Source organism: Pinus tabuliformis, chromosome 2_2, assembly GCF_031772625.1.
Source record: "Pinus tabuliformis cultivar Carrire ecotype Pingquan chromosome 2_2, CPIR1, whole genome shotgun sequence".
Taxonomy (NCBI): domain Eukaryota; kingdom Viridiplantae; phylum Streptophyta; class Pinopsida; order Pinales; family Pinaceae; genus Pinus; species Pinus tabuliformis.
The window spans coordinates 1,144,255,990-1,144,282,021 of NC_142300.1; the positions used below are offsets into that span (position 1 = coordinate 1,144,255,990).

The 26,032-nt window shown below is 37.5% G+C and overlaps 1 protein-coding gene across 4 annotated transcripts in view; it reads right to left on the reverse strand.

Moving 5' to 3' along the window:
* LOC149197446 (translesion synthesis protein REV1-like) overlaps positions 1-26,032 on the reverse strand; it is a 336,508-nt gene that overhangs the window by 37,494 nt on the left and 272,982 nt on the right. For 2 of the 4 annotated variants that reach the window (XM_089405835.1, XM_089405834.1), the window contains exons 22-23: positions 545-646; positions 304-401 (exon numbers count right to left, since the gene is read on the reverse strand). In XM_089405835.1, coding sequence (XP_089261961.1) covers positions 605-646 — 42 coding nt within the window. In that variant the 3' untranslated portion in view covers positions 304-401; positions 545-604. The remainder of the gene's footprint in view (positions 1-303; positions 402-544; positions 647-26,032) is intronic. The other 2 variants (XM_089405836.1, XM_089405837.1) reach the window with 1 other exon arrangement.

Genomic DNA, 26,032 nt, shown 5'->3' on the forward strand with positions numbered 1-26,032 from the left:
ATTCTATAATCCTAAAATCAATAAAAAGACAATAAACATCACTAAAATGCACCAAAATGTAAAAATACAAATACTATCTAGCAATATATGTGTAACCACAACTTTATGTATGCTAGAAGGCTAGAAACATTTCCTACCCAAATTAACCAACTTCCAAGCTAACAAAAAGAATTTTTGAAACTAGGGAGAAAGAAAAGGAAAAATCACATTCAAGCTAGCAAAAAGATTATTTGAAACTCGAGAGAAAGACAAGCAAAAATCACATTAAGAGCTCCTTAAAATACATGTGAAGAAATGTTTGACCTCATAAATATCTAAAAAACCACAAAACCACTTCTTTAATTTGGCCACAATGTGTGCCCTGCATCTAATGTCAAGGCAGCACACAGCTTCCTCTATTCCTGGCACAGAAAAAAGAAAAAATACATGAGAAAGAATTTAATAATTTATCTCAAATTCTGCAATGCACACATAGTCGCACTGCATACCAATATAAAAACCTAAACAAACACCAAACTTAGTCAGAAAAGAAGGAACTACATACCCTGTAATAGAATATGCGAAAATGCAATACAGCCTCTCTATTATAGCATACTTTCTTCTATTAAAGCTTTAAATCTCCTCCGTAAATTTCTCCAACACTAGCCTGGAAAAGACAAGTTTAAAATTTGTAATTAGTACAATCCAGTGGCCAATGATAGCATACAACTGAAACATCTAAAATTGATGAAAAAAATTATAATAACATTTAAAATATCAAAACTAGAGATCTCAAAGCACCCTGACAATGTATTAAAGATATGCATTAGCTAACAATAAATAATATTAATATAAATACTGTATTGACATTGTACAATTAGTAGCATCCCACTGTAAAAATAGCATATTTATAATATAATAATATTCATATCAGATTAGATGATACATTGGGAGGTGGGTGCATGTTGATTCCCTATTTCTGGAAATTTTGTTGCCTCAAAACCCATACCATTGACAAAGAATATACTCATATCACTCTTTATTATAATACAATTATAATAATATAACGCACAAAAGACAACAATATTATACAACATCCAGCCATCACTAAATAGGATGCATCCATCCCTATGCATCATTATATACTAATAAGATGATAGATCACCAAATATTGACAGAAACACATAAACAAACTTTGGACATTCCCAAAACAGCAGCCGCCAGCCAGCTCATCATGTTGAGAGCTTAGTACATATTACAGAAAGCTCCAAAACAAGATACACCGGAAATCGATTAATGAAAATAATAGGTGCGATCCAACATAGGGGTTGTAACAAACTAAATTTATATAAAAATAAACACAAATAATGTAAAAGACAACAAATAAGATTAATGATTAATTAGTTAGCAATTAATGAAAAAGTATATCCTTGTAACAAACTAAATTTATATAAAAATAAACACAAATAATGTAAAAGACAACAAATAAGATTAATGATTAATTAGTTAGCAATTAATGAAAAGGTATGTCCCTAAGGACATAACCGTTAGTGAAAGGGTACTTACCTGGCTATATATACAGGACCCTCATTCTCATTTGTATCATCTTACATCAATTCTTTATATAATATACAATTTACACTTATTATCCTACAATGGATGTATTTGTATTTGCCTATGTAAGTTATATATATCCAAGAAAAAGATAGATTACTGAAAAAGCGCTAAAAAGAAAATTTACTCAAAATTCAAAAAATACATCAGGGTTAAAAAAAAATTTAAAAGTATACATATAATTAAAAGGAAAAAAGTAAAAAAAAAAAAGAATCGTACAAACGATTTCATATAGACTCAACTGAAAAAACAAATTGTATAAACGATTTCATATAGACTCAGCAGAAAAAAAGAATCGTACAAACTCTGTCGCGTTTTGCATGCCCAACTACAAGTTTTCATTGTTCCTTTTGATCCGCCACGGCCACAGCTTTTTAACCTGTGTTGACAACTTCCCTGTTACCACTCGGAGTTCCGCTCGGGTTCCATTGTTGCCATTTTCCATACACCCTTGCCCCCGTACCCTCCTGCAACCTTCTTTTCACCCACAATTTTTCCCTGCAACGTTGGTCGACTATCGCTACCACCATACGCCTTGAGCAACCATCGGCCACTGCCACACATAGTCGCAATCTTGGGATTACATAGTCGCAATTTTGTCTTTCTTTAATCTTGGCCCTGTATTTACTTCTAGGAAATGCTGCTTTAGCATACTTTCCCATAGCACATCCTCTGCATACATCATCTTGATCCGTACTAAGATCCGGAACTCCTGTTACAATGTTTCTGAGAATTCTCAGAGCCCCATGGTGCAAATGTCCCATTCTTCTATGCATTAGTTTGTGCAAATCCATGTCTCCATGACTGCCTATTAGTGCCATTAGTGATTCTAGTTGTAGTTTGTACAACTTGTTACTTTTGATCTGAATTTGCACTTTCTTTTTCCAGCTTGGGTGTTTGACGTATACTTTCTCCTTGATGAAGAAAACGTCATAGCCTTTGCCTTGAAGTTGCGACACAGAAAGTAAGTTCATCCCAAATCCTGGTAAATGCAGCACATTGGTAGCACGAAACCTCTCTCCCGTTTATGTTGAAAAACTATGGTACCCTCCTTACTGGAGTACACTTTGCCTTGTTCCCCATGGTGATCTGAAAGTTCATCCTCTCCTCCTGATAATCTGAGAAACATTCCCAGATTCCCATCATATACCAAGAAGCTCCACTACCTATATACCATACCTTTGATGATGTAGAGCTAGTCACACAAGCCACTTCTTCTTCTAGCCTGGAAGCCAACATAGAGAAATCGAAGTTACTGTCTCCTGTGCAATTTTCTGAAAATTTGTGCAAGTCTCCTGACGTAGACACCTCTACATCATGGTCTCGACTCATAATTGATTTTCCCTTCCTGTCTCTGATTACTTGCTCTGATACCATGTGAAAATTCTATCACTGCAACAACTGATTTATTTTACCTACTTATTTTTCCAATAAGTTATTTATGAAAACCCTTCAGTAAACATTAAAAAAAAAAATTGATGCAGATTTCACACCATAATACAATAACAAACACATGCACAAGAATCAACACATCAACACAAATATTTTGGGCAATTGTCCCCGGAAAAACCCAATGTGGGAAAACCGGTGTGGCAAAGGAGGATTTTATTATTCAGCAATTCTTCAGTACAACTGGGTGCCAAACTGGCTTACCCAACAAAGAAAAATTCTCCAACACTTCTTCCAGTCTGAGCGTCAGGCTTGCTTGCCTCTGTGTAGCTCCAAAACTCTCTGCGTCAGCTCCTTCCTCTCTATGTTAGCACTGGGCCTCTCTGTGTCACCCACACAGGCCCTCCGGTGACTGTGCAATCTATTGCCTTTGCGTCTACCTCTCCAACCTCTACGTTGGTCTTCTGGTGTTCTTCCCGACTCTCTGTTCCGTAAACGTTGCCTCTTGCTACTCTCCAAACCACTAGTTCGAATTTCTCAGCTAAGCTCGCTCTAGAAATCGAACTAACTGGTCTCCCTTAGTGCGTTCTCCAACTGACCCTCAAGCCTCTTCTTATACTTTTCTTGTTGGTCCTTCAACGGCCGAGATTAAATCTCTAATGAACGGCTAAGATTAGATTTGGCTTGATCCATGACTTTTGGAACCTTCTAACCCAGTTTTATATTAATACCCATTAATATTTTATTTTTCCTAAGTTTAGAATTAGGAACTCCATTAAATATATTAATTATTTTAATATCTCCCAAACTGATTAGAATCTACCCAAACCATTTTTGGGTCTTAGAGATCTCATGTGCTTTAGCCTCTCCACCAATTTTCATAGCTAGAGCACATTCGATGCTACCCCAAATCAACAATCTGCAGCAAAGACAAAGAAATTCCACGTCTCAAAGATCACCAAGACATTACTTGACCAAGTCAAGAAAGCTAAAGCATCAAAGAAGGAAATTAAGGAGCATTTGTTACAACAAGAAGAAGAAAAATTACGTTTAAAGAGCCTTAACCAAACATTAGTAGAACAAATCAAGTGTTTAAAAGACGAGAAGCGTGAAGGCCAAAATAAAGCTAACTCAGAGAATGAGGAAGGCTTACGTCTCAAAAATCATAATCAAAATATGCTCAAACAGATTAAAAAACTTAAGGACGAAAAGAAATCATTAACGAATAGGTTCAAAGAACTTGTCGCAAAGGAAGCATCAATATCTCCAGATACAGTAGTCCAAACTGAAGAAACAAACATCAAGACCACTAATCTCGAAGTTCAGGCAAATCCAAAACCTATTGAAGTAAAAACGTACTCAGAGTTTGTCGTTCAAACAGAGGACATCACAAATAAAGATTCAGTAGTTAAGTCAACAACAACAATGCCTAATGGAAATCAGGAAACTACCATAAAAACGTTTAAGGAAGATCAAACATGAAAAATTCCTTATCTACATCTAAATCACAAGAGGAGACGCCTTAATATATCTACAAATCTATAAACAACAAACTTATGTTCTAAAGAATTCTGAAGTGAGCTCAAACTAGTCATACGATAACTATTCACCACACAGCTCCAACAGTAAGAAGATTTCTCAGAAGATTAATCTAGGATGGTCTTACCCATTTTCAGTAAGACAATTCCGTCTCTCACTCTGAACATCATATCGTCTTCTATCAACAAAGATGGAAGCTCAAAAATAAGAAGATATGTTGATCAACAGAAAAGAACCAATCCTTCATCAGTAAGCTTTGAGGACAAAGATTTTTCAAGAAGAGGGCAATGTAACAAACTAAATTTATATAAAAATAAACACAAATAACGTAAAAGACAACAAATAGGATTAATCATTAATTAGTTAGCAATTAATGAAAAGGTATGTCCCTAAAGACATAACCATTAGTGAAAGGTTACTTTCCTGGCTATATATACAAGACCCTCATTCTCATTTGTATCATCCTACGTCAGTTCTTTATATAATATACAATTTACACCTATTGTCCTACAATGGATGTATTTGTCTACGAAGTATTTTAATATTTCCGCTCCGTATCCGACTAGTGGTCGTTACATAGTATATTTATAATATAATAACATTCATACCAGATTAGATGATACATTGGGAGGTGGATGCATGTTGGTTCCCCATTTCTTGAAATTTTGTTGCCTCAAAACCAATACCATTCACAAAGCATATACTCATGTCACTCTTTCTTATAACACAATTATAATAGTATCAAGCACAAAAGACAACAATATTATACAACATCCAGCCATCACTAAATAGGATGCATCCATCCCTATGCATCATTATATAGTAATAAGATGATAGATCACCAAATATTGACAGAACCACATGAACAAACTTTGGACATTCCCAAAACAGCAACTGCTAGCCAGCTCATCATGTTGAAAGCTTATTACAAAAAGCTCCAAAACAAGATACACCGGAAATCGATTAAATGACAATAATAGGTGTGATCCAACATAGGGGTGATGATGTGATCTTAAATAGGGGTGAATACCTTGGACCCTTCTCATAATAGCAAATGATTTGTAACACGTAAAGAATCAAAATCCATATGCAAGCATAAACATAGAGAATGTCAATACCTGAAGTTTTAATCAACTTTACAATCACTTGTAATGACATAAGAACATAGATAGACTACACAACTGTATCACGTAATCTAAAAATGAATGCCATGGACAAAATACAAGCACCTACCTAAAACCTTGACTAGTCAAGACTCAAAGATGAACTTACAGCTATACAGTTACAAATCATCAAGATCCACAGTAAACATGAGTATCACATAAACATGAGATTACCCATACACAGGAATAAGGATTGATAAGATAAAAATGACCACAGAATGTACACATCTCAGTACTATAATGTTGTGGTTAGCTAAGAGAAAACGCAAACTTCAGTTAAAATTATCAAAATAAGTAATATCACTATATTTTAATAAGTCGTTAGATGTTATAAGTTAAACAAGAAACAACAAATTAGTAAACCACCTCCATAATCAAATAAATGGACGTATAAGGACTAGTATGTGAGCATTTACTGTTTTTCAACGATAGCAACACAGAAGAATAATACTGTGGATTGGTGATTAGCAGAAGGAACATGAAAGCTTTCTGTCTTTCAAGTTTCAGAAAATTATAGTAAATTTTCAATAATGTCAAAATATATTTTCAATAAAAGCCTTACCCAATGTTGAAAAGAATACCCAGGAGATGAATAAAACCAATCAAGGATCAGTGCCGACACAGCGACAACTACTGTTCCATATGGGGGAAATGATCAATAGTCACAGTGACATTACAGCATTGTTTGAGGACTTTATATAAATGTATCGTGTCCACTCTACAAATGTCCAGTACTCAAAGATCATTTTGATTAAATGATCATAATAACCGTCAATCACTCTTCTTTGGCATTCAAGAGGGATGTACCTTGTGAAATATCCATTCTCTCTAAAGCCTCTTGTTCCCCCTTCAGCACAACAAATTATAGAGGCACATTCATTCAACTGTGATGTTGCTGTTCGGATGAGCCCTCCTGCTCATTTCTTCCCATTCAGGCCTGTTCCTCCAATTTTGCCAACAGATATATGCCAATCTATGCCTCATGAACTTCATTAGATGACTCTACCATGTCATATAAGCCCACCTCAAATGTTCTATGCACTCACAAATGATATTTCATGCATGATATTTACTTCAATGTTTTGCAAATGACATTTCATTCATGATATTTACTTCAATGTTCCACCAAATTTTTGTGACGGGGGAGTGCAGAATTGGGAGATGCACATGGGGGACGTGTGGAAGCACATCCAGATTAACGGGAAATTCAAGGCAGATGCAGGGACACTGGATACCTAGCATAGTGTACCTGTCTCTAAATATGTAAAAATAAAAATAATAATGATAAAATCTCAACAATAACAATTCATCCCTTGAAAATTTATCATTGTGCGAAGTAAATACTAAACAGTAAAAAATAAATAGTTCAAATTTTTAAATGATATAAACATGATTCAGATTGAGATTCCATAATGAAGTACATTGATTTATAACTCATAAATGAAACATAATAGTAAAACTAATGATACATTGATTTAAATTCAGCTTTCTACCATCTAATTAATATTAAGAAAAATAGAAGATACTAAAGTCTGAAATAGTAAATCGAAATAACTCACTCAAAAATAGTAAAGACTGGCAAGTCAAACACTCAGCCTGAGGTCATCAATATCTAGAGTCAAGACTCAAAATTTAAACTAAAAATTAACAATGGACAATGAACATTTAAAATAAAATGAACATCAAGGAGTGAAACTGGAAAAAAAGAAAAATTGAAAGTGAAAGCCTTCATAGGCAAAAACTTGGCGGGGAAGCCCAAAAGTCCCCCTTACATAGGAGGATATACAGAAGCATCAATTTCTAGTGGGGAATGCCCAAAAGCACCCCTTTTCGAAGGGGATTTTGAAGGTTTTGTAACTCTGCAAGGTCTTCTACAGAGGCTTGGTGTCTTAGCATGTAGAAGATAATTTCTTTTCTTCAAGTTCTTGCTTGGTGGAGTAAGCAACATTATGATTTGTCTCCTAAGGTTAACATGACAAATGTAAAATAATTAATCTACTTAATTATTGTGGTCTATTGGGCCAAAGTTCTAAAGATAAATGATAAAAAAAATTAAGTGACTTATATATAATCTCAACCATTGATCTCAAGTGAGGATTAGGATTTAATCCTAGCAATTGATCACTTAGGAGATTCGCGTTAGGAATCCTGGGAAAACCTCAAACCAGGGGAAAAACCCAGCAACATTTTCTTAGAGAAATTTGTCCAATTCAACAAGTAATACAATCTGAATTTTCCAGTCAAATCAAGTCAAACTTATCAATAACCAAACCCAGGTCAAACCTGGTCAAACAGAGAAAAATTCATTCTCTTGAAATTTTGGCCTCCTAGAATTCTGGCATTCTGCCCAAAACTTCAGTCTATTGCAGCAGAGAACTCCCACATGTGAACAGAAGATTAAAAAGTGATCAAGCCAAACTTATCAGTAACCAAACCCAAGTCAAACCTGGTCAAACAAAGATAAAATCATCCTCCTGAAATTTCGGCCTCCTAGAATTTCGGCCTTCTGCCCAAACCTTCGGTCTACTGCCTCAGAGAACTCCCACATGTGACTAGAGGATTAAGAAGTGATCTGAACTGGTTGCCTAAATGGAGAGGTTGAATGCCAATTTATAATGTTTTAAGGATGCCCCAAAAGGTGTGACTCTTGGGCTGAGCTGACTTATACTTTTGGGGCCGACTTGACTTTTGGAGGCAATTTCAAAATTCAAAATTTTAAATTTTTCTCCTTTTATTTGGAGCCAGCTTGAAACCAAATTTAAATTTTCTTTTATTTTGTGGGAAAATATAATTTGTGAATACCAACCACAGCTACCAAAATTCAACACTCCCTCCTACCCAAGGAGGTATTCTCTTTGAATTCTTCAAATGTCCTCTTTTCGAAAAATATCTCTATCCAAGAAAAGGTTGAATGAGCTCAATTATGTTGATGAATCCATCCACCATACGTTGAAAGCATCCTGCATCAACATCAAATAGAGGAACTAGTCACCCACTAGTCCTAGGGTCACCAATCTACCAAATCATTAGTTGGAGTCATGTCAGGTACCCCACCTGACCCATGGTGAAAGCGTCCCTGCATCAACATCAAACAGAGGAACTAGACACCCACTAGTCCTAGAGTCACCAATCTACCAAGTCATCACATGGAGTCCTTTCAGGTACCCCACCTGACACATGGTGAAACCCTAGGATCACCAATATACCAAGTCGTCAGTTGGAGTCATGTCAGGAACACCACCTCACCCATGATGAAATTCGGGACCCATTTACCATTCCGACATGTCGTCACATGTCAATGAATGACAAAAATACTTGCCTGATGCTATAAGGCACTCACTCAACCAACTAACCAAACCCCATGGAAATATGGTCAAAACCCACTGACCAGGAGAGAACTCAAAAACCTCGATGCTGACTAGGCCAATCTCCCAAAACATATTACATGGTTTCATAGTCAATACCCATGACCTAAGGAAGATTGTTAGCCCTAGATGCTACAAAATTAATATTCCATTTTTAACCAAGGGAAGCATTCTAAACAACTCGAAGCTTGTCCATGAAGTATACAAGCTTCAATTTGAGAATGTTAGCAACCTGCTAAACCAAAAAAGTACATTGGAATCTTATTGCTCCCTCTGACACATGAGTCCTTCTAATAACTAGAACAAATGTCTCCTCATAGTCCTCTCCCTCTTCTTGGGAAAGTCTGCGCTTTGTACTTTTCTCTGTTGCGAACAAATGTTTGATCTTGTGAATCCATCTTGAAGTCATCACTGACTTTCCTCAAATCTCGGTATAATGACATCCTTCAAATTTGTGGACTACCTGCTCCCTCAGAACTAGAAGCCCTTCTAGATATCCATACAATTTCTCTCTCTTGAACACAAATCACTCCTGGGACATTCCTTTTGCCACATAATTTCCTTCGTTCTTCCAAATGCTTCCTTAGCCGTAGTCCTTTTTGGGCTTGTCGTGGCCTTAGAGGGGCCTCTAACCCTCATGGCTACCCTTTTTAGGGCCTTTCCCCTAGCAGCAAGCCATTTCTGCCCTGTCGTGGCCCTAGGGCCTCTAACTTTCTCAACCCCCTCCATTTGCCTCCTTTCCCTTGGTTGCAGGCCTTATTGGCCTTCTTTTCCCTCATCGTGTCCTAATTAGGCCTTCCTCCCCCTTCGTGGCCCTTCCTAGCTCTAGCGTTAGCCTTTCTAGGCCTTGTGTTGCCCTCTCCTAGCCTTTAGACACTCCCCTTTGCCCTCATTCAACCATTCCTCAATCATTGAGTTATTTATCATTACCATGTTATCTCTAACATATGGTTTTGCAGTGAATTTGCCTCTAGCTTGGTGGTAGGTGGTCAAGTACATTAGAAGAATCTTTAGTCATCTATTAGGCCATTTGGCCTGTTGGTTTTCCCGCTAATGGCTTATTTCTCTAAAGCAATGTGCAAAAAGTGGAAGTCGGGATTAAATCGGCAAGGGTCTAGAAATTCAAAAAGTCGTTAAAGTCGGGAGGTTTTTGAAAAAGTCGGCAAAATTAAAAAAATACAAAAATATTCATTTTTTAATTTTTTTTAAAAGTTGTTAAAAAATCTATCACTCGCGATTTTTTGGAAAAACTCCCGATTTTATCTAGACTTTTTCAATAAAATCCTGATCTAAAAAAAAAAAAAAAAAAATCGTTAAAGAAATTACCTCACTCACGATTTTCTCGAAAAGCTCCTAATTTAATCCAAACTTTTTTGATTTAATCCCAACTTTTTCAATTGGGAAAAAATCGCCAAAAAGTTTGTCGATAAAATAGGACTTTGCCAATTTTATCACGACTTTACTGCGACTTTTTCCACACTGCTCTAAAGAATAATTTTGTTGGTGAATTCTCTCTTTTTCTCATTGACAACGAGCATTATTGTGACAATGGTCTTTGAAGAAAATTCTTACTTGTCATTGCTTAACACATTGTTGAAGAATTGGACAATTGGTTACATTGTTTCATGCGGTCGTAACCTTTCTTGTGGAAACTTCTTTTGTGACAAGTGTAACTAATATTGTGTATTGCAAGTGAGCTTCATATCTAACTTTACATTCTTGCTAATCAAGACAATCTTAAAAAGCATTTAATCGATTATCATAATCTTGATAAGAGTAATCTTGAGGTAATCAAAAGAATTGCTAATTGTGCTTAAGCTCTTTTTTGTATTCACAGATTGGCATTCTATTGATAATTGGCATTCTAGCATTGTTAAAAGAAGAATTGAATTTGTTTATTTCATGAGAAATTGTCTATTGATGTTCTTGGTGCCTTATATCTTGTTTCATTGAGCACTTTTCTTTTGGCTAAGATTGTCATTATACATTGTTAAGTACTTCATGGTTCTAATTTGAATATCATTGTAATTTGTCTCTAAGTACTTGAGACATTTAACAATCTCACTTAAAAGTAATCTCTCAAATCAAATTTGCATCCTAGGATTAGCCTTGCACTAATTAATTTACCTCCAAGCATAAGCTTGGTTGAAAGACTTTTAGGCCACCTTTCTCATCTAGCTTGCGAAGTCTAGACCCTCTCTTGTGGTTAAGTCGTCAGAGCCACAGTCTCTACAGCGTCGGAGGCATCGGGTGGTTAGATTCCCAAAGGAGGTATCATTAATATAGCCATTTCTATCTTTCCCTCGGCTTCACTCCACAACCTACTCTAGAGACTAGTTTCAAAATAGCTAAGGGAAAGGATTCACCTAGTTAGACATCTAATTTAAAATAAACCAAGACCTTGCATTTCACTTAGTTTTAGGTGTTGCATTTCATATAGGATAGTGAAGCATCCTAAAGCACCAGTTGTTCATCCGATGGCTTGGTAGATAATTAAAGTAAAGCAGGTATTTTGACTCCATTCAAGGCATTGGTCTTTCAAGTTTGTCTAATCAAATCACTAAGCTTACTAAATTAACCAAGTTGCTAGGTCATTCAGTTGTGTCTCCCCGACTTGTCAGTTGTCAACGAGCCTTGCATCTTCACATTTCAAAGGTACTACCCCCCATAGCCTATTATTGGGAGACAGTTATAACAAGGAGGACAGGTATCAGAGTGACAGATCCCGCCTTGAGTTGTTGTCGCATCTTGCCTGTATAATTTCAGTGACAACATGCACATTTGGACATGAATTAGTAGGGGGATTCGGCAAAAAGAATGGGCTTGGATTGTACTCCTGTTCCCTAGCCTCAACATAGTCGTGTCCCTAGTTCCATGGGATCTCCTTTATGGGCTACTAGCTTTAAGAGTGGCACTACAAGAGAAATCCTAATTTTGGTTGTGTGCTCCTAATTCCCGACACCACATATCTCACTCCCCTCCGCTCATTATAATCGTTTTCACATTTTCCCATCTAGATCCACATTTGTCCATTGGGTCTACAAGGTATTAGCCTCCCCCTCCCCTTGTCCACACCTTGGGTCAAGCCTAGAACGATGCCCTTGAGGTTGATGCAACTAAAAAGAAAGTTAAAAACAAAATTTGGCCACCTACAACACGAGATGTACCACAAAATGCAAAAGATGTTTGAGACATTAAAAATTCACTGTGTGGGCAAAAGGAAAACATGAGTTCTACCCCCTATCACTATGGCTATCACCCTAGTTCTTAGGGCCCCTATGACCGATGCTTCATCAATAAGGAACCCATGATGGTCCCAACCCATAGTGGGCGATGAAGTGTCCAACCTTAAAGGGGGGGAATCATTGCTACAACATACATATCATGCTCTAATCCCCCGCAACGCCAAGCAGTAAAAGAAAAAAAATCAATAAAACGCAAAAGGCATATGAACAAGGTTGGAAAAACAAAGGTCAAGGTAACTCATGTACCATGATTGCTCCCTCCTACATCTATACACCCAATGTCTCATCTTGCTTCATCATAGCTACCTTCATTTAACAATTTCGCTCTCCAAGGACACCTAGAGGCAGCTTTGCTAGCCCTAGTGGAGACGACGACATGGCTACTCAAGGAATTGACACTTTGTTGGCAATAATTGATAGAGTTTCAAGGATGTAATGCATAAAATATCCTCTAGTAACATTCATTCATCATTATCCATGAATAATGCATGAAAAAAAAAATTCCAATAGCTTAAATTTTCTAACAAAATTTCGTTTAATTATGGCACATTAAAGATCATGAAACAATATTCCACACATTAGACATTCATTAGGGCAGAAATATAGCACTAAAAGACACTGACAAGACAATGAAGAATATTTCCATCCACAAAAACACCAAATAGAAGCTCCAAGAAAGACAGTGAAATTTTTCCAAATGTCAAAATGGATCCAATCATCCAAATTCATCCAACAACTGCAGGTCTTGTTACCGCTCAAACCAGCAAGGTTCCTATGAGGGGATCCTATAGAGCAACTGTGAAAAATCGATTACCTGATTCCCTACAGTAGCTACTAATTAGATTTCTTCTACTTGTTAATTTTTTAATCAAGTTATTTATAGTGCTACATAGTAAACATTGAAGTAAATCTACTGCAACCTTGACAACATAAAAAACACTGCAGAAACAAGTATTGAGCAAGAAGGAAATAGCACACACATATTTGACACCATTGTTTTTGGAAAATGTCGCCGGGTAAGCACAACTTGGGCAAATTGATGAAGCAGCTAAGGGTTTTATTATTATGCAGTAGTTTCTGAGTACAAATCTCGAGATGCCCAAACTGGCAATCTAATACAGAGAATAAAATGGCAAAGAGGTAGTGAGAAAAATCTCACACTATCACTAGCGATCCAAATCTGATCTAGGCTCTGGATGGCTAACCCCACGTTGCCTCTGCGTCAACCTACCCAGAGCTGCGTCACAGCCTCTAAGCTTTGCATCACCTCCTCCTCTGATCTCTTGCTGACTAGAATTTCGACCCTCTGGTCTCACACCCTGGCTTCTGGCACTAGATCTCGACTCTCCCAGCAAAATTTCAGACTCCCTCTGAAGCTTTGCGCTGCCTCTCTGAACCTCTCTATGCCGTCTGTGCCTTGCACTCTCTGGATCTAGAAAACTCTCCTCCGGTCTACTATGATGCTATACAGATGGGTTACCAATTCGATTCTTCTTATGAGAAATTCTTCAGATTGAGAATGACCAAGTACTATCATGAATACCTCCCTAGTTAAGAGGAAGTGTTGAAGAAAGCGTAACTAGGTTCGGTCTTCGTGACATTGTAATTATGATTTTTGTGAAATGAATTTATTATTCCTTGTTGCATGGGTTACAAGAGCAAGAGATTTATTTATTTAGTGGCTCCCATTGAGAGCCTTAGGATGTCAAAGAGTCAATGTCATGTGTAATGAAAAGTCTAAACAACCCTCCAAGACAAGCACAAGAAGTCTACAAACAAAACGATGAAGAAGAGCAGCTACGTCGGCCTCAAAATATATATTAATGACAAGTCGGCTCAAACAATAGACAAATCCTTTCGCTGTGACATGTTGGCTTAATTATGGAGAGGGAATTACTATATATACTGTGAAAATTTCTAACACAAAATTCTACTGCAGTAACTAATTTATTTCACCTACTTATCTCTCACAATAAGTTATTTAAGAAACCCTTTAGAAAACATTAAAATAAATTCTACTGCAGTTATCACATAATTACATAGAGAAAATAACAGTGATATACAAGCACAAGAATCAATCACATCAACATAGTTGTTTTTGGACAATTGTCACAGGAAAAACCCAATGTGGGAAAACCAGTGCACCAAATGAGGGTTTATTTATTAATCTTCAGCAACAATCGTTTTACCAAGAATGATTCTACAAAAAAACTGAGACACTTCTGAGAGAAACACCTAAGACAAACTTTCTCCTCTTCCTGGAGAAGTTTTGACACCCTGGAGACCCTTCACCCAGTTCTGCGTCATTCTGCGTCAGCCTGCGTGAGGACCATGTCTCCACTGGTGCTGTCTCCTTGCTCTTCCCTCTGCGTTGTCTCTTGAATGCCCTGCATCACCTCCTCCTCAGTCTCTGAATGCTGCTGATGCCCTCCTCTTCCCTCACCTTGCCACTCCCCCTCTGAAATCAAACTCCTCCTTGAGAATCAATTTCCCTTGGGTTATTGAATATTTGCCCGGGGTGTCTCCAAATCACTCTCAAGTCTTCTCTTATTATTTTCTTGTTAACGAATCAACGACTGAGATTAAGTCTCGAATCAACGGCTAAGATTAAAACAGACTTGATCCTCATCTCTTAGAAGCTTCTCACCCATATCTTTATTAATACCCATTAATATTTTTATTTTCTTAAGTTTAGACTTAGGAACCCATTAAAAATATTAATTATTTTAATAATTCCTCATCCAAGTGGAATTTCTCCAAACGATTTCTAGTTCTTGGAGATCTCATGTGTTCTAGCCCCTCCACAAAATTTTCAGAGTTAGAGCACATCCGATGCTACCCAAAATCAATACTCCCTCTTAGCGAGGAATGTGCACTAGCAATACTTCCCAACAAAAGCATCACACTGATCCATGGTATCAATCCTCTGCATTATTGATGCTCAGTCAATTGTCCCTCATCCAATGCGTTGTTGCAACTTGTATTGCTGCCCATGACACTGTCACTATCACTGCTACATCTGTACTGCAGCTCCCTCTCAATATGTTGCATCATGTTTCCCATACCACTGCCACTGCTAACTGTTGCACTACAACTCCTTATACTATCTGCTTCTGCTACTGAAACGGATTCTTCACCATCCCCATCCTCTCCCTGATGTAAACAAACTTTGTTCTTCCTAGGGCCTTGGTGAGAATGTCTGCCACCTGTTCCCCTGTTGGGGTGTACCTCAACTGTACTGCCCCTCGTTGGACACAGTCTCTGATAAAGCGACACCTGATATCAATGTGTTTCGACTGATCATGAAAAACCGGATTCTCAGAGAGCTTGATGCAACTCTGATTATCAAACAAAATACGGATCACTTCCTGAATAGATTCACAAGAAATTTCCTAAGCCATATGGCCTCGCACGAAGCTGTGCTAGTTGCCATATATTCAGCTTCAGCTAAGCTCAAAGCCATGGATTTTTGTTTCCTACTACACCAGGAGGTCATTCCTGATCTAATATTGAAACAGTACCCAGTGGTATTTTTCCGATCTACTGAACTTCCATCCCAATCTGCGTCAGTGAATCCACTCAACCTGATGTCATTGCCTTGGGTGTACATTAGTCCATGCTTGACTATTCCTCGTATATATCTGAGAACATGCTTGGCTGCTACCTAGTGCGCCTTCTTTGGTTCTACCATGAACTGACTGAGGGTGTTGACAGCGTAACAAATATTCGGCATCGTATTGACCAGATACATCAAGGACCCTATGAGCTGCTTGTATAAGGTGGATCGACTTCTTTATCTTCAGATGCATCAATCTTCTTCTAGTTGGAGATCATTGGAGTAGCCATAGGTCTACAGTGCTGCATTCTGAATCTTTTCAAAATCTTTGTAGCATATCTCCCTTGCCCAAGGAAAATTTCACCCTTCTACTGCCAAACTTCCAACCCCAAGAAATAATGCATCTGTCCCAAATCTTTCATTTCAAATTTTGTGGCTAGGTTCTCCTTGCAATATTTGATGAGCCTGGATGATCCTGTCAGAAAGAGATCATCCACATATAAAACTAGGATTAGAAGCTCATTCTCTACAACCAAATAGTCGAGGTTAGGATTTGCGTCACTCTTGACGAATCCCATGTTCTACAACTAGCCATCAATTCAATTGTACCATGCTCTAGGTGCCTGTTTAAGCCTATACCGAGCTTTCTTCAATCTGCATACATGAGATTCCTTCTCATGTGTCTCAAAACCCTCTGGTTGTTCAATGTATACTTCTTCTTCTATCACCCCGTTCAAGAACATCGTCTTGACATCCATCTAGTGAATCTCCCACCCCATCTGAGCTGCAAGGGATATCACAAATCTAATAGAAGTATACCTAGCTACTGGGGCGAAGGTTTCTTCGTAGTCTATCCCTTCCTTTTTGAGCAAACCCCTTAGCAACAAACCTCGCTTTATATTTTTCTACACTGCCATCTGCAGTGTATTTGACTTTGTAGTGCAATCTCGACCCTACAACTGACCTGTCCTGAGGCCTAGGTACCACTTCCCAGACATCAGTGACCATTATGGAACTATATTCCTCCACCATAGCATCTACCCATACTTGATGCTGAATGGCCTCCTGAAAACTAGAGGATTCTCCAACCTAAGCCACCAAGGCTTGGTATCTATCTGGTTGTCTACACTCCCTTTTCTCGTTCCTGGGCGCCTCGACAAAATCCTCTACATCTCATAATATCTGCTGAATTTTCTGGCTCATTCTACCACCTGTAGTGGGTATATCTATCTGCTCCTCCTCTTCCCGAGGCTCCACCTCTGGAGTTTCGTCTCTAGGAGAAATACTAGCACTAGTTTTTGTTGGTCGAAGTGGTTGGACCAACAGATCATCCTTTGACTGCTCTTTGAAAGGAATTTCTCGGGATTTTCTGAAAGATTTGTCCTCCATGAACTATACATCCCGTCAAATTATGATCTTCCTGTTCCCTGGAAGATAGACTCTATATGCCTTAGCATTCTCGCCATATCCAACAAGATATCCTTTCTTCGTAGTCTGATCCAATTTCTTCCTCTTATTGGTGAAGACACTCTTTGGAGTAACCTTACCTAATGCCCCGTGAGGAGTCATGTTCTAGATATACACTGTCGTGTTGCATGCTTCTGCCCATAGAAACATGGACATATCTTGATCATACAACATTGCCCTGGCTACTTTAACAATAGTTTGGTTCTTCCTTTCTGCTACTCCATTCTGCTCCGGATTATAGGGGGTTGTCCACTCTCTTCTGATGCCTTCCCTTGCGCAAAAATCAGTGAAGTCCTTGTCGATGTATTCTCCACCATTGTCTGAGCGCAATATCTTTATCTTCTTTCTTGTCAGATTCTCAACTAGAGCTTTGAACTCTTTGAATCGACCAAAAACTTCATCCTAGGTTTTTAGAAAGTAGATCCAAATCTTTCTGGAACAATCATCAATGAAGGTGACAAAATATTCGGCACCACTAAGGGCTTTTGTGGACATGGGTCCACCGAAATCTGAGTGCATCAATCCCATAACACTCTTAGCCCTATTGTTGCTTCTAGAAAATGTCGCCTTCGAGTACTTGCCTAGTGCGCATCCTCTGCATACATCATCTCGTTCATTACTTAATTCTGGAACTCCTGATACTATTTTCCCGAGAATTCTTAGAGCCCCATGGTGTAAGTATCCCATCCTCCTGTGCCATAGTTCATTCAAATCTTTTTCTGCATTACTGCCTATCAATGCCATTGGAGATTCTAGTTGAAATCTATACAACCTGTTACTTTTGTTTCCAATTCGGCCCTTCTTTTTCCAACTCGGGTATTTGACATATACTTTCTCCTTAATGAAGAAAACATCATAGCCCTTGTTTTGAAGCTAAGATACAGAGTGTAAGTTCATCCCCAACCCTGGCACATGAAACACATTGGTTGCTCGAAGCCGACCCCCTGCTTTTGTTTGAAAGACTACAATACCTCTTCCCACAGGGGTACCCTTTGCCTTATTTCCCATGGTAATCTGAAAATTCATCCTTTCTTCCTGATAATTCGAAAAACATTCTCATATCTCTGTCATATGCTAGGAAACTCCACTATCAATATACCAAACCTCAGAGGAGGCAAAACTTGCTCGGCAAGCGACTTCTCTTCTATTCTGGAAGCTAACATAGAATAATCGTGATCCATGTTCTTCGTGCACTCTTCTTTCTCTAGAGATCTACGTGAGTCCCTCTGAGTTGATGCCCTGGCATCATGCTCCTGACTCATAGCAGATTCTTCAATCCTGTTGCCTGATCTCTGCTCCGATACCATGTGAAAATTTCTAACACGAAATTCTACTGCAGTAACTGATTTATTTCACCTACTTATCTCTCACAATAAGTTATTTACGAAACCCTTTAGTAAACATTAAAATAAATTCTACTGCAGTTATCACATAATTACATAGAGAAAATAACAGTGATATACAAGCACAAGAATCAATCACATCAACACAGTTGTTTTTGGACAACTGTCCCCGGAAAAACCCAATGTGGGAAAACCGGTGCAACGGATGAGAGTTTATTTATTAATCTTTAGCAACAACCGCTTTACAAGGAATGATTCTATTGAAAAACTGAGGCCCTTCTGAGAGAAATACCTGGGACAAAGTTTCTCCTCCTCCTGGAGAAGTTCTGACACCCCAAAGACCCTTCACCCACTTCTGCATCACTTCTGCGTCAGCCTGCATGAGAACTAGGTTTCCACTGGTGATGTCTCCCTTCTCTTCCCTCTGCGCTATCTCTCAAATGCCCTGCCTCACCTCCTCCTCAGTCTCTGGTTGTTGCTGATGCCCTCCTCTTCCTTCACCCTGCCACTCTCCCTCTGAAATCGAACTCCTCCTCCTTGAGAATCGATTTCCCTCGGATTACTGAGTATTTGCCTGATCTGTCCCCAAATGACTCTCAAGTCTTCTCTTATACTTTTCCTATTGATGAATCAACTGTCAAGATTAAGTCTCTAATCAATGGCCAAGATTAAAACAGACTTGATCCTTGTCTCTTAGAAGCTTCTCACCCATATCTTTATTAATACCCATTAATATTTTTATTTTCTTAAGTTTGGACTCAGGAACCCATTAAAAATATTAATTATTTTAATAACTCCTCATTCGAGTGAAATTTCTCTAAACGATTTCTGTGTCTTGGAGATCTCATGTGTTCTAGCCCCTCCACAAAATTTCGGAGCTAGAGCACATCCGATGCTACCCAAAATCAACATATACCCCAATAGGGTCTGCACAAAAAAATAAGAACAGAATCTCGGACAAGTCTCTAAAATCTCGGATGGGTGCAGGACAGAATCTCGCATATTACTCTGTTGTCTCGGCCTAGTTATGGGGTCATAGTAATAGTCTCAGCATTCACAAGGAAGGATCTCGATGAATTATACATCATAGATACAGTCATCACTGTAATCATGATATCAATCAAGACCCTAATGAAGATGAAGATCTCAGTTATAATCCTAGTAAAGATAAGGTCATGATGCAGATCTCGGTGCATTGATGAACACATGTAATCAACATCATGACGAAGATAAGGTAAAGACCTTGTTGATATGGTGATAACCTCAGTAAGAGTGCAGTTATGATTTCAATGAAGGCACAGCTATGGTGAGACGGTCATGATCTCGGTGAGTCTAGGAGCAGACCTCATGGAGATGTGGACTCCTAAAACAAAGGAAGCACGTGCTCATATAAAATCGAATTTCAAACATTAAATGATAAAGTTTCTTGCTTTGAAATTCGAATTTGTGAAGTTAATGCACATTTGGGAGGATTTGGGAGAATATTTGGTGAAGATTTTTGTGAGAAAGTGTCCCCACATGGGTTACCAGTACCACCCATCTACATTAGTCATTCCATCATAAAATTCGAATTTGGCACATAAGGAAAGAAGGAAATGATTTCCACTTGCCAAAATTCGATTTTTACACTTGGCATCGGAGCTCCATTCAACAAATTCGAATTTCTCTTTCGGATTGCCACCTCATGCCACTTGTTTAATCACTCTACATTGGGATTTGCTACCAACTCTCTATATAATAGAGCCATGGACTCTCATATTGTATGATGTTATGAGCTATTGTGCTTGGGAAAGCTTTGCTCTTATGTACGATTGTTCTCAATTGCAATAAAAGACTTTAGGGTTCATTCATGAGTTGTTCCTCTTTCGTAGTATGATGATTGGCTCACTATTGGTATAATTTCCTTTGCTCATCCTTTGATTTATTTTATTTCCATATGCTCTTGTAGATTTGTTAATGTAAAGTTATCTTGCACAAGCAATTGATTTAGGAGTATGCTCTAGGTGTGGAAATCTCTAGTTATTTTCCAATAAATTTCTAGAGTTTTTTTATCATTGATCTATATGGGACTAATATTTGATTGAAGTTTTGTAGAGGAAAATCTTGTTGGGATTCAAATATCAAGCGTGAGGGGAAGTCTTTGGAGACACCAATCCACTCTTGAAACATTCTCCAAAGAGCTCTCATTGGGTCTTTGAATTTCCATAGTTTTATCTTATAAAGTGGTTTTTTGCAGATATTTTCTTGGACATAGTTTGTGTACAAGCAAATACATCTAAATTTAAATTTTTAAAAAAAAATTGTGCTTTCAATGATTTATTTAGCTATTTAAGAGTATTTTCCAAGCTAGGCAAGTGATGGGGTTCAAACTTCACTCCCATCACTTGATTTGGTTTTGTACGTTATTTTGTATCATATTTGTTCATTTTATATGTGTTCTACACTAATTTTGTTTTGGTTTTGCAGCCCATAGTTGGAGTTTTGACAACAAGTGCCTTGAGGAAAGGCCATTGAAAACTTTATCTTTCTTGTAGGACCTCTCAAGCACCCAAGACCAATTCTAAGGAGACCGTGGGCATTTGGGAGCTTGTAAGCACTTCATTCAATGTTGCAGGAAACACCCCCTCCCCCCCGGATCTAAACCCCGCGGTCCATACGGAAGCGTCCAGGAAGCGCCTCCCGAAACGTGCTTACGAAATTCCGAAACGCATTTCGGACTGATAATGACGCTTCCTGGAGATTCTAGAAGCACCCCTCTGAAACACGTTTCGGAATCTCAGAAGCGCATTTCGCACAACACTTCGGCCATACAAAGCACGGCGCTTCGGACGCCGAATCGTACGGTTCCCATACGATTCCGTACATGCTTCGGAAAACTGCGTCACACGACCAAAAAAAAATCTTTTTTTTTTTTTATTTTTTGGTCAGTTTGCTTGTTGGGGGTGGGTCCACCTTGGGTTAGGTTGAAGAATGAAGGCAAAAAAAATATAAATATAGCAGATCCTCCCTCATGGTAATGTTAAATTCTTAAAGTAAAAGTAACATTCTCTTTTATTTTTCATTTTCATCATTTTACTTAAATTTTTAACATTACCATGAAATGACTCAGGATGTTTGAGACTGGTTCCAGCCTCATTGGACTTCATATGGAGAAAAGAGAATTTCAAAATTCAGCAGACTTAACAGTTTTCAGGAATTCAGGATCAATGGGATTGTGGCATTTCATTAGATTATATCAAAGTATGAAGGTATGTGATTAGCATTTAATCAAAATCACCAAGCCCTATATGTACCCTAGTCTTGGTGGTGTTAATTGTTGAACTCCTTTCTCACACCCTTAACAAAAAATTACCTTTCAATCAAGTCAAAATCATCGATCAAGCATGTTAAGCTTTTTCTACCATATTTTAAGTCTTGGATTAGGTAGTTTGATCAAAATTGGGAAATGTTGACTAATATCCCTAAACAATCGAGGTAGAGGCAAAGGCTAGACAAGAGGAGAAGAATCTAGATTCTAGATGGTTGATGCATCTAAATGGTTGATGCTCGAATAATTAATCATTAATGTACAATGAATGCTATACCTATCTTGATTTAAGCAAAAATATGCATGTTTTCATGTCTTCTACAACTAATTTGGTATTTGGGATGTTTGTTTTGAGTATAAATGCAAAAAAATATAAATAAATATATATATATATAACAGACGCTTCGCTTCCTAGATTTTTGGAAAATGACGCTTCCGCGTCCCCGCTTCCAAAAAACGTCCTCGTTTCGTCCCCGCTTCGTGCAACATTGATTTCATTGTCCATTGTGGTTACTATAGTTTGGAGGGATATTCTAGTTATTTCTAGCTCTCGTCTTGTACAAATCTTCTTCATCTTTTGGGCAACCCTTCAAGAGGATTTTACACCAGTGTAATATCTTAATAAAATATCTACTTTTTTTCTTGTGGGTGCTTGGATTTACCCAAGGCATCCTTTCTCCTTATTTACAAGGAGGATTTTGTCTAGATGGATTAATTTTGGCATCTCATATTTTCTAACTTTCATTTTTAGCTCATTTTGCATGCTCTAAAATTAACACAACCTAACCATCGCATTTCAATTTCTAAGTTAAATTTTGCTACAAGCTTCATTTGATGCTTTGTCTTTCATTCCTTTTTCTTTGATGTATAAGTTGATATTTTTCTTTAGAGCAACTCATTTCTTACATGCAAGTATCTCAATTTGTGTAGCAAGTTTAATTTAGTTGTCTAACATTTGCTCTCTTTACAATTTGCTTTACTATAGGCTCATTTGTGGTTTTGCTCATTTACTTTCAAAGCATACATTACCAGCAAACATTCACTTTTTAGCTTCATCTCATTTTCAATTGCTATAAGTTTATGGTTTGTCCCATTTACTTGGAGCAATTTACAATTCCATTTATTTATGAAGCTTATGTTTACATGTCTTGTACAACTTTGAGAGAAATTTTTCAAGTTACATCATTGTGAGCATTTTCATCTACTGGAGGCAATTTCCTCTTTTTTGCAAAGAAAACTTACTTGCATCACTTTAATTCACTTACAAGTTAATTTCCTTTTTCCAATTTAAGTTACATTTGCAATTTACTTTGAGCATTATCTCATTTTCATTATTTTGAAGCATTGCAAATCTCCTTGAGAAAACTTACCTGCATATCATTTACAAATTCTAGCACAGTTTGCATTTTAACTCAATTAACCTCCAAGCATAAGCTTGGTTAATAGAAAGTATAGAGAAAAAGGCTTTTTTGGAAAGTTCTTCCATCTGATACGAAGTAAGGTAAAAGCGTTGTGACCCTGCAGTTATGAAAGTGGCTTGTCCCCTTGTAGCAACAAAGGCACATGCTGACTTGTAAGACTCGGGGGATGGGTATCGTCAATGACACATTTGTGCCCTCGCCCCCTCTTTATTATAATCACCCCAAGTTTCACCTTTTGGTCAGAGCTCAAGAGGAGAACTTCTCATTTAGATTAGGTATTTTAGATTAAAAATAACCAAGACTAATTGCATTCAAATCTAGTATAGGTGCATCTCATGCTAATACATCTTATGATTTCACTTGCAATTGTTCATTTTACTTGTCATTATTGAATATTATTGGCAAGCATTCTTTCATTTTCTTTTTGCAAGTAGAACACTAATTGCTTTTCGTTTTCCAATATATCTCTATATGCTTTGATTTAGGCATTGATTATATTTTGAAATCAGTTTATATCTTGTATCGATTATCGTGCTAACATCTTTGTCTCCACTTCAGGATTGTTTTGTTTTCATTATCGGAAGCATTCTATTTTTGTTTTGAGCAAATGTATCTTTCATTCCTGTTGAGCAACTTATCTAAGGCACTCGTTTTATGGTTTTATTATGTTAATGACTTTTATTGCTCATATCATATTTTGCTCATAATTCATAAAAGTAATCCACTTTCACTTTAACATCATTCCTAGAACCTGACATTTCTTTTATCTTAGTTTTCCATATTAGGGACCACCCCCATAGCGAACCTAGGAAATAGCTTAAATGGAGAGAGAGGGGATTTAGTGTGACAGTCCCTTCCCTTAGTTCCCTGCCACCAACCAGACCTTGTGGGGTTGAAGGCCTTTCTCACTGACTTGTAGGTAGGTGTAGGCAGCAGAGTCAACAAGATCCAAATAGGGCTTTGAGCCTTGGACTCAAGAAAACCTAGAAGCATGAAGAACATGCTTATCTAAATAAAATAATAATTCTTGAGCACAAAAACCTTGCTTGAAAAATAATATCTCCTTTTCTTCTTTTGCATTTTACATAAAAAGTATAATGACATAAGTACAATGGCAATTATGAAGACTGAACATACTTACATTTTCCAACAATAATTAAATTATATAATACACATATAATCAAATTGTATAGTCATTAATAAGGTTGAACCAATTAAAGTTATTAAGAATCGATCGAGGGACAAGAGTGTGGGTCGTGGCGATCGAAGGAAAGAATCGATTAGTGGAATGAATAATGGCGAGGCAGAGATGACACAAGTGGACGGCAGATCAAATCGAAATGAATGGCAGTTGCACTACCTACAACTGGTGGCGGTGAACATTGGAACTAGACACGATCGGGAGTAAGACGTGGTGGGAAACACATTACGATATGCAACAGGGAGATAAGCAAAAACGAAGGTCGCGGAAGCAGGCATTACAAGTGCAGGAAGACAGTGGTCGGATGTGGCATGGTTATCAGATGGAAAGGAATGGCCTGGCAAGGATTTAGGGTTAGTGGAGGTAGCGAGGAACAAAGGAAATGACGGTTGAATGGAATCACAGGCAGCACAAGAGGCAGTTGTGCAGTCAGGAGAGAAGATCGATTGCTCTGGTACCACTAATAGAGAAAATCCAGTATGAAAAATACTTGTAAGTAAGTGTATGTAAACAATTTTTTTTATTATTGAGAATGAATGAATGATGTTTACATTGCCTTCGTGACAGTTGCCTACATAGGCATTGACATGCCATGAAGGTGAATAGTCATGTCATTTGACCCTTTAACCCTTCACAACTAATAATTGATGTTAATTATTATTATTATTATTATTATTATTATTATTATTATTATTAATTTAATCAAATATTTTATGGATTATTTTATTCATAACAGTTTCTTGGTGAAAGGTTGAGCGGGCCATCGATGCTAGTCAATTTCCTATGATCTTGACTTTGATGTCTCTTGTTGAATTGACTTTATAAGTAAAGGATTATTGGTTTTTTCTCCCTGTTAGGGTCCTATAAGTTTTTATAGGATCGTTTGATTATAGTTGATCATTATTATGTTTGATATGTTGTTAATAATATTTCATCCTGCAAATTATTTCCAAAGAGACACCAAGTATTAAGATTTAAGGAGATTTTTGCATGACAATGTTTGGGTTATATCAGACTGCGGGTGTTTTCATCAGAGAGTGCTCAGAAGTAGCTTTCCAACGATATATCCTGCACGCTCAAATCCAATTCCTGGATTGAAAGATAGGCCAGAACGAAGTTGAACTTCAAAGGTAGATAAAGTCCTAGGAATTATTTCTGCTACAGTTTAAATTATATGTCCATCTATCCTCTGTGAAAAATCTTTTCCCCATTATGAATATGCCATATGATTTATAACTCTAGCCGGGACCCACATAATCACCGCCTCATAGATTTATTCCATTATCCCTTTGTTTGTTATAAAACCCAACTCTAGCCACATTTCCATTTCAATTATAAACTCTAGCCTTTATCCATTTAAATACTTAAACTCTTGCCCTTGGCCCAACTAAGAAAATTACAGTTACAATATGCCCTGGATCTTATCCAACAGACTAGGCCATA